Here is a 10,205-nt window from a genome sequence, read left to right on the forward strand (position 1 = left end):
ATAAACAGAAACTAGTTACTCAACATTTCATTCCCTAAAAATGTTTAAAATGTCAGTTTTAGAATTAATTACAAAACATCTTATCTAGCAAAGTAAACACGAGGCAGTCAAAAATAATATTGCAAAAGCTATGTGTTTTTTAAAGAAAAATGTAATTTGTAAAAATCACACCATTGTAAAAACTGAAGCCCAATTTGCTATCAGGAAGGCACATGGTGACAGTGTTTCATTAGGTCACAAATGTAGCCCAATCCATACAATTAACAACAGGCTGTCAACATGCTTCTCCCTAGTAATGGTCCTACAGATGACAAGCTTCAGATCAGTTTTAAAATACTGAACCAAGATACATACATGTATATGTGTTTTGCAGTTTCCTTTCTTAACACATATATAATAAAAGAAAAGCCAAGAACGGGCAACAAGAAGATGTTGGGGCTTCAAAGGCTATTCCATTATTTGTAATTACATTTGGAATCAAGATAAATAAGCTCTGAAAATAAATTCAGATAGGTCAGAGTCTAGATATTTTAAAGTAAAAGTTTTTCTACAATATTCAAATCACTGAATATGTATGTATTCTTCACATCTTTCAAAACATTTTCAAATCAATATTCTCTTCAATTCAACAAATATTTTTGTGTCTACCAGAAAAGGTTTCTTTATAAAGAAGACTTTGTTTCTTCATGAAGTTTTCATTACAGTCCAATACTGAAATTAAAGATAATAGGTAAATTATGTTAAAGTGTCAGAAGATGATAAATACTCATAAGCAAAATAAGGCAGAGTAAGAAAAAGATGGGAAGTGGGAGTAGCATTTAAATTTTAACTAGGACGATCAGGAAAATCCTAACAGAGGTGATGTTTCAAACTGAGAAGGGAGGGGTCCCCCCAATTCTTAGACCTTATCATACCTCTCTGATGCTCAAAACCCTTTAATGGCTCTAGATGTCTTAAAGTATTTTTTCAAAGTATGGTTCATGATCTCAGATCAAAAATATCCAAGATCTTTGTTATCTTCTACAAGGTAAACTTTGAGAATTTAAAGAACTAAGTATAAACTTCACTAGGGTTCAACAGAAGAGTCCATAATTTCCAAAATCCTCTCATTCATTCATGCAGTGATGGGGTTACAAACTAGCTGCAAAGAACCAAGGCGTTCAGAACAACATTTACAGAATAAGCTTTTAGAATTATAGCAAAGGGTAAGGGGGAGTAACAGGCAAAGACCTTTTAGCTTGAAAAAATGAGGTTAAAATAAAAAATGACTTAAAAGCTTAAAGACAAGAGGTGTAAGGAGAAAAACTGCTTCCTAAAAAGCAGAACACAATAAAGTAAGATCAGGAACCTGAAAGAAATCAAAATCAAATGGAAGATTAAAATCAACAGCTTTGGAAAAAGCTTTTCTCTGAGACATAAGGAGATGATCAGGAAAGCAGAAGCCATACGTGTTTGGAAATGTAGAGGAAATACATTGGTGATGGGCCTGCAATTCTTTGTGGAGGAAGACTGTAAATGAGGGTGTGGCAGAAAAGGAGTAGAATACTTAGAGCAGCAAAATTTTAGAATGGCTGAATGGAACTGTTGAGCAATAAATACTGAAAGCCCAAGAGAGTAAAAACCATACATGTATTCCTGTACCAATCAGCACTATTATTTCAGTTTTCTCAAGCAGTACTCAGCTTCTTGGGTTCAAGAACGAAGAGTACACATCAAGAATTACCTACAATTAGAAACTAGCAGATGATAAGGAGATTGCTTACAAGAAAACTGCTTATGTTGAAAAAGGAAATTAAAACTGAGAGTGAAAAACCTGTAGGAAGTGAGGAAAAAATTGCAATAAAGGGCACCTGAAAAAAATTGTAAAGAACTATTGAAAATCTCCATTATATAATCAGATTTGTGTCATAAATGTACTCTGCAATAACATGAAAAGATTTGGAAGACGAGATATAAGAAAGGAGCCAAATAAAGATGCCAACAAAATAATTCATGCAACAGAAGAATACTGAACTAGAGTGATGGAGAAAAGATAAGAGAAATATTTATGAGGTTAAATTTGCCAAGACTACTAATCCTATGAGGTACTGTCATATACAGTTTGGTATCTATTAAGAGAAACTTTTATTCATTGAGAGAACACTAAGTAGAAGTGTGGGGTAGAGATAGTGAATTCAGTTTTGGATATTCCTAAATAAGAGGTACCAAAGGGACTGAAATGTCCAAAAGCAAATGAAAACGGATGGAGGCACCTGGGCTACAGATAAATGTTCAGAAGTATTCAGTTTAAAGATGGCAGATGAAAACCAGTGACAAGGTCCAAAAACAAATGCTCAGAATGTAATGAAGAAGGACAAAGGAACAATCAAGCAGAAATGACATGGATATCATCAAGGGGAAAAGTCTCTTACGGCAAGTAAAAATTTTGTGGAGTGATCAATAATGTCAAACACAAGTGAGATCAAGGAGAATGAAACTAAAATAAAGTTAAAGAACTGGCACTTAGAATCACTAGTGCAGTGTAAATGACAGAATCTAAACTGTGATGGGTTTAAAGGAATGAATGGAAAAAGCAGAGCTGGAAAATACATCTTTTTATTTAAACAAATTTTGACAGCAAAGAAAGGAGATAGGACAGTTACAGATACACACATATATAAAATGTAACAGAAATCATACAGAATATATCATTTATTTTACACACTGCTATATGTATTTTGCACATTATATGTGTTTACATATATGCATGTGCACATGTAAAATACATATATTTTTAGGATTTTTGAATCTACTTAAGAGAATAAAAAATATTTACTGACACTGAAGAGAAAGCCAAAGAACAAAGGGAAAGTGAAACATGTGCCAGATATTGTTCTGGGTGCTAAAGACAGAAAGCTCAAGACACTGTTCCCACTATTAAGGAGCATACTGTGTTGTGCAGTGGTATTATTATTACATATGCTATTTTAACTTTTTAAGATTTCAAAACAAATGAGTTTAATCCATATAAAGCACAAAGAACAAGGGCCCAATACATAGTAAGCATTCACCGTTAGTATTATTGAATTAAAATTTAAAGCTCTTTGTAGATACTAGTTAACTCATTGTTAAAAAAAAGTTTTCTAAGAGGATATGAAATGTGAGCTGGGTCTTCAAGGATTTCAATATAACATTCATATTCTCTTCTGTAAGGATCTCACCCATATTATAAGCAGGATGTAGGCAAAGAGCATATATTATTCTCTATGTAACCAGTAGAGTAGAATGCTAGACAGACCAGAATAAACACATTTAGAATAATTACTTCTCTGGTCTTTAAATCATCTCAATGCTAAATCTTAAATTAAAGGGGGTTTTAACATAATCCGTATATTGACATTAATACATGAATTCATGTAGTATTTCCATATTTGCTTTACATAGTCAAATAAGTAAGATACAAAAGTCATAGTACCCCATGTTACACATATTTAAACTGGGTATCTGTGCCTTTATTTTGGTACACTTAAAAGGTTATTATAAGACTCTATTCATTTACCTAGAACATACCATTTTTTCTTCATAGGTAGGATCTGGTTCTTGGATTTCTTTTTGCTTTCCAGGAGACGCATCATCAAATACTTCCTGGTAGGAGGGAAAAACCAAGGATTGTTCTTCAAGAATACTTGACACATCATTATTAGACTGATTTCTGTCAAAACACATTCTAAGTAATACACTTCTGTCTCAAATTTCCTAAATACTTAAATGGCTGTCATTTAACCTGATAGGAAACCTTGATGAAAAATACCAGATGATAATTTATTTAAGCCCAATATGTAAACTGTGTGGCTATTGCCAAGATTGAAACACAAGATTATTATCTACATCATCCTAGAACAAAATTACTTTCAGCAATTCGGTTTCTTTTCCTAATCAAAAATTATAAGCCAAATTAAATAGTATAAAATATGAAGAAAATACATTCCATTTTAATCATAAAATTGCAGTGTCTACTGCACTACTATACAAATGTACACCTGGAAAGTGGCCTTAGTCACCCTGATTCCCATCTTCTGGAATATTAAAAAATTCACCATGCAGCCTAAATTGAATGACCTTTAACTACAATCTAATTCTCTAGTTGGTAATAAATGTGTTATTCTTGCAAATTTATTCACCTTGACATTCAAAAATGCCACAAACAACAAAAAACAACTACATTGCAAAGTTCCACTCATCCATTAAAAGAACAATGTAAGAACTGTTGGTAAAAGTGTAATTTTCATCAATGATATTCAAATCTGTGCTTGGCAATATATACTACAATAAAGTTATCTGTGATTAAAAAGGTGGGGGGAAAGGGGCTGGTATAGCACATGAATTAAGAGGCCAAATGACCCAAATTCAAGTCTAACTTCACTGCTAAGACCTTTAGGCACCTGTGGAACTTAAAGCTCATCACAAAAATCTCAGGTCTCCACAAGTAAAAAAACGACAAAGCCATCTACCTAGCCTACTTTACAAAATGGTACTGGGATAGATACCATGAAAAATCAAATACATCTTTAAAAAGTAAGATGTGCTTTCCAACAGCAGTCATTATTTCTTTCATAGTTAAAAAAAAAAAAGGTTTGGATTTCAGGACTCTTGAAGTCCTATGATTACTGGTATATAGTGTACCTACCTATCAGTCTTGTCAATAGTGAGAGATGAGGATGAATGAAAGACAGGCCCCATCCACAATGTCAAAAAGATCACAGTAATAAACAAAAAATGAGATTGCTCCCCTGACCTATCAGCACCACAAGCAAAAAGGAAAAATTAACTTCATACATAGAAAAGCTAGCTAATATTTCTAGGAAAATGGGCTTTGTCAGAAAATAAAAGATTTTGGAAAAATCCACCTTAAATTCTACTTTCAAACAAGAAAAGGGCATTAAAATTTTTTTCAACTATGAAACAGACTGTCAGATATATTACATATGCGTGCTCAAATCTAGTTTTTAACCAGGGAACCTCAATGATTTCTGAATTCAGTTAAAAGAGAACAGACTAAAGTAAGGTACGTTTCTTTGAAAAGAACAAAGTCACACTATAATGTGAAGAAAAAAACCAAAATCTAGTCAGTGAAAAGATTGATAAAAAGTAAAAGTACCGATATTCCTCTACTGAGAAGGTAAAACTAACTCATTCGTCAATAAATGAAATTGTCAGACATCTTTTTTTAAGAATATGACAGGGCAAAATATGTGGGAAAAGGGTCAGCTTCAGAGCCAGACCTGGGTTCTATCACAGGTTCTGCTTACCAGAAGACTCAATTTCCTCATCTGGCAAAACAAAACAAAACAAAACACCACTAACTTCATTTGTTACTTGTTATAACCTGACTATTCATAATTAAACTTTAATTCCACTTCAACTTGAAAATGGCACCTGAAAACCAAAATACTTAATTTAGACTTTAAATTATTCTGCTTTCTGGTATTTCTGTAACACCTCTAATGAAACTTTGGTTACTTCAAAATTTGAGTAACAGCCCCTTTTGAGAAGCTGAGGAAAACTACGGACAGAAATTTGCAGAGAATTGCGTATTAACATACAATTGCTTTCAGCGTCAGATTTTCAAACCCACTTAAACCAGGAAGCAGGAATCCAAGTTAACCATAGTAATGGAAAGAACCATTTAAAACCTTAAGGAAAAGAAAATAGGCAAAAGTAGATGTGAATCGGAAACAAATCTCGTCAATGAAAACGACAGAATATCAGATGTCTTACTCTATCAAAACCTACCCTCACCTGAAAGTTCTCACAAAAACTAGTAACATGTTACTTCACCCTAAGTTAGACCGTTGGTACCCAAATAAAACTATTATACGCCGAATGCTTCAACGGGAAACTGCGCTACCATTTCCTTACTGTGTTAATTCTGCATCAACGTTCATTTTTAGAGCAGTACTACCTTCACTCAGTCTATCCAAGGATGGAAAAATCCCAGAAATCTTTGGACTTCGACTATAAAATATCTTAAAACAGATCGAAGGCCAAGAATAAAATCTGGAAGGAGCAAGCAATCACTTTGTTCCCAGACATCGCAAAGCCTTCCTTGGAGCGCACCCAAGAGACCCGCCTGGCAGTTCCCCAATCTTTCCACCCTCGCAGGACTGTCACCACCCCCTGGCCGGCTAACCCCAGCCCAGCAGGCAAGCAGGCTCGGCAGCGAGCGGTACCAATTTTCAAAATAAGGCCAAGGCCCTCAAAGAGGAATTGAGCTGGTCTGAAAACCAACCAACCGTCCCTGACTCACTAATTCATTCATCCACCCATCCGTGGTCCCCCCCACCCCCCGCCCCCAATTAGATGGTGGTTCAAGACAGCTGCTGCTGCCTTGGTCGCTTCCCTCCCCGTGGAACAGTGCCTGGGAGGAGCCTCCTCTCCCTTCACAGGAGCAGCTGCGCCCTGCTTATCCCCACGGCGCCCCGGGCCATCCAGCTCTCGGCATTGTTTCTGCCCAGAACAGATACCGCCCCCGCAAGGACCGGGATGAAGAAAAGGAGGCCCAAGTACTCGGATGTGCTGCTTTTAAATGCCTTCCCTACCCCGCCGGTCTACCCTCGTTCCTAGGGGGACATCTCCCTCGCCCTTCCCCCAAGTTGAGTGGAATCTAAAAGCCAGATTCAGAGATGGGCGAGAGAATGATGGGAGCCTAGCTAGGGAAAAAAGGGGGGGGGGTACACGTCTCTCGGCCTAAGTAATCAAGAACGTATGTCTAATAAGAGCGTTCGAGGATCTGGCAAGGTTCGCTGAAGAGACAAACATGTAAGTGGGAAGTGCCAGAGATCCAACTGAATCCACCTGGATAGGTGAAGCACAAGGGCGCGGGGCTGAGAGCATCATTTCGGATCCCGAGGGTCTGAGGCCGAGCTTTGGTGCAGAGGGGTGAAGTTCGGCTCTGCGTCTGTTCACGACCATAGGGGCCAGGGAACCAGTTCCTCCTCCCCATCCCGCCCTCTCCCCACGCCACAAGCCGCCCTCACCTCCATCTCGGAGTCCGCGGGGCCGGCGCCGGCCGCAGAGGGAGCCGCCTGGGCCGCGACGCCCTCGGCGCTGCCTTTGTTGCTGTTGCTGCTCCCGCTGCAGGCGGCCGAGGCAGCGGGCTTGGAAGGCGCGCTCTCAGGAGGCGGGGGTGGCGGAGGGTCGGCGGCGGACGACATGATGTTCCGTCTGCGTCACCCGCTGCTGCCAGAGGCCGGGCCGGCAGGGGTGAGGAGGAAGCCTAGGCCTGGGTGGCTACGTCGCAATGAGCAGATGGAGGAGCGAGAGGACCACCCGAATGCCCCCTGCGCCGCCGCTCGGCGACGAGCCGGAGCCAGGCCCAGCAGCCTCCCCCTCTCGTCCTCGGCCCCCTCTTCCACCGGGCTCCGGGTTCGACCAGCGCTTTACCTCACGGCGGGAATCACGTCGACGAGAGTGGGCGGGGCCACCCGGGTCACAGAGGTCAGGGAAGGCGGGCTGATTTACAGGAGGGCGGAGGGTTAGGGGGAAACGAAAGGAAAGCGAAGAAGGGGCCGAGTCCGGGAACTGGCTTCGCGGCCTCGCCTTCTTCCTCTGGCAGATACCATCTATCTCGCCCGCATCCAGGTCTACTACCTACGCCACCGACTTTCAACACTCGCGAGATTGATAGTTGGCCAAATGACTGGGTACCAAGTGCGCATGCGCATTCCCCTCTCACTGCCCTTGGCCACGCCCCCTCCGAGGTCCCCAGCGGGCTTTAGGGGGAGGAGTGGGCGGGGCCTCGAGGGAGAACTCTTAGACGTAGGCTTGTGCGTCGGCTCCCGGGCGTGATGCGAGAGCCGTGCTCCAGGCGTTCTTAACGGCTTGCAGTCCTCGACCGCCGCGTCTTATTGGCATGGCAGCGATCGGCGGCGTTCCTTAGAAACTTGCCCGGGTTTTGCGCCGCCTACTGCAGCATGGAGGCCTGTGCAGGCCTTAACACTTTTACCGCCTCCGCTGATAGGCGTGACGCCACGGTGTTGACGTCTCCCTGTTTTGTTGTCTAAGGAAAAGTGCCCGTTAGTGTGATTTTTTTTTGTCAACATCGCATGTTAGTTACATCAATCATTTCTAAATGTTTTCTCTTCGGTTCAGAATTACATGATATTTCCTCTGAATTTACATGCTGAAAGTAAGCAAACAGTTCCCAACACCGTGTAAGTGAGAAACATGAGCAATTAATAGATAAGAAAGAGAGGCGATGTGTTATCTTTTCCTCAACCACCAAATAAATAAATTTAAAATTGTACATTATTCTTTTATCGGTAAGAAATGTTACAGGTAATCACTACTGGTTTGTACACTTCCTTACGCTCTCTTCAACACAGCCTGAGGGTCTCGTGCATCATCTACTACTGAGTTTAAGCACATTGTGTTCTATTCGATATCAAATCTGCCTACCGCAGTAAATTGCTATCTGCCCTGCACAGGCTTTTATTCATATTTGTATCCCCATGTCCAGCTTTCTATCAATATGTACTGAATAAAGGCGACACTTCGCAAGAGTTAAGGTTTGTGCAAACTCTGGATTTTGCTGAATTTCAAACAGAAGGGATCGCCTTTGAATACATAGCCCGCAGACTTTTAACCAATTGAGTAATAATTCTTTGAGAGCTGGAAAAATGACCCGTAACCCATTAGAAATACTATTTCTGAGGCTACAAGGAACCGCCTATGGATACATGAAAAGTACCTAAAGGATGTTCATCATGTTCTTCACGTGTAATTACAAAAAACTAGCAACAGATTAAGAGTCCAACATTGAAAATATGATTTTAAAACTATCGTACACCCAAAAAAAGAATTCATCGACCTTTAACAACCATTAATGTAGAATAATGTTTATTATATAGTGTTAACTGAAAAAAATTTTTAACAGTTCAAAAATACAGATAAAACTTTGGAAAGATAGTCCTGAAAGTATTGAAAGTGATTGTTGTTGGTGTATATTTCTTAATTCTTTTTTGTTTGTATTTTTTATTTTTCTAAAATGAACCTGGGTATTATCATATTGAGAAAACAATGTTAAAAAAATTATGTCCCCGAAAAAGCTTGTGTGGAAGGATAAAAGGTACTATCTAGGGTGGTTGCTGACATATAGACACTCAGTAAATACTTATTAATAAATATTTATTCAATATTGACATTGTTAAGTAGAAAAAATATAACATTTATGTAATATTCAGAACATTTCTTCACTCTATAATGATAGGTAAATAACTTGGGTTCTGGTTTGGAAACCCTAAAAATATACTGAATATATAAATGGATGAATCTTAAGTCTGATAATAGTTTAAAGAAAACAATAAGTAGCAAGAAAAACAATAAATAAAATTGCCTCCAAAATGGCAACTGTCTTTTTTAACATATGCACTTACACTGTGAGTGAGTCTGTCTTATGAGCATATGAAAGCTGTATGAGAATCTTGTAGGGAAAATTTTAGAGGAAAGGAGGGAAAGGAAACAGAATGTCTGAATCCACTAATCTAACAACAGGGACAGAGAAACAGATTTTGAGCAAGATCTAGAAGCGGAGAGGAAGAGGACAGACAAGCTACAGAAAAGACAGGATGCCTGGAAACTGAGCTGTGGGGACATTAGCTGAGTTAGGCAGAGAGCAGTGCTTATATGATGGCCAAATGACAAAGGCCTATTCTTCAAATACTAACAGGCTACAACTAACAGCTAGTTCTGGAATTGATGGCATAATATAGGATTAATGTAGCGGTAAGAGAGTAAGCTGGACAGTCAGGCAAGCCTAGTGCAGGCTCAAGAACTTAGTAATTGTGTGAATGCAGGCAAGTTATCTAACTTCTTTGAAATCAGTTTTCTCATCTTTCTGTTATTATCCCAATTTTATATTTGGATAATATTCTTATAATGATGTCATAAGAATTAAATGAGATAGCACATGTAGGGTGTTTAATACAATGCCTAACATATAGTGAGCACTGCGTTCAAGTGTTAGGTATTCTAATCCTGAAGAACATGAACCTAAGGGTCAGAGCCTCATTGGAGAAAGGGCAATCTAATGGCTTTTTAATAAGGAGGAGGATAAGGGGAACAGTGTCAAGAACACACTGGAAGGAATTACCACTTTAACCATGTTCCCAGATACAGAACACTACAATGTAAAACCACGTTAGTGTTAGGTCTCAAATATGCCAGTA

The 10,205-nt window shown here is 39.2% G+C and overlaps 1 protein-coding gene across 1 annotated transcript in view; it reads right to left on the reverse strand.

Annotated features, from left to right (window-relative positions):
- Positions 1–7,648, reverse strand: part of SMARCA5 (SNF2 related chromatin remodeling ATPase 5) — a 33,967-nt gene extending 26,319 nt beyond the window's left edge. The window contains exons 1-2 of the mRNA XM_074377934.1: positions 7,017–7,648; positions 3,550–3,624 (exon numbers count right to left, since the gene is read on the reverse strand). Coding sequence (XP_074234035.1) covers positions 3,550–3,624; positions 7,017–7,193 — 252 coding nt within the window. The 5' untranslated portion in view covers positions 7,194–7,648. The remainder of the gene's footprint in view (positions 1–3,549; positions 3,625–7,016) is intronic.
- Between the last annotated feature and the right edge of the window lie 2,557 nt (positions 7,649–10,205).

The sequence above is a fragment of the Camelus bactrianus genome, chromosome 2, assembly GCF_048773025.1.
Source record: "Camelus bactrianus isolate YW-2024 breed Bactrian camel chromosome 2, ASM4877302v1, whole genome shotgun sequence".
Lineage (NCBI taxonomy): Eukaryota > Metazoa > Chordata > Mammalia > Artiodactyla > Camelidae > Camelus > Camelus bactrianus.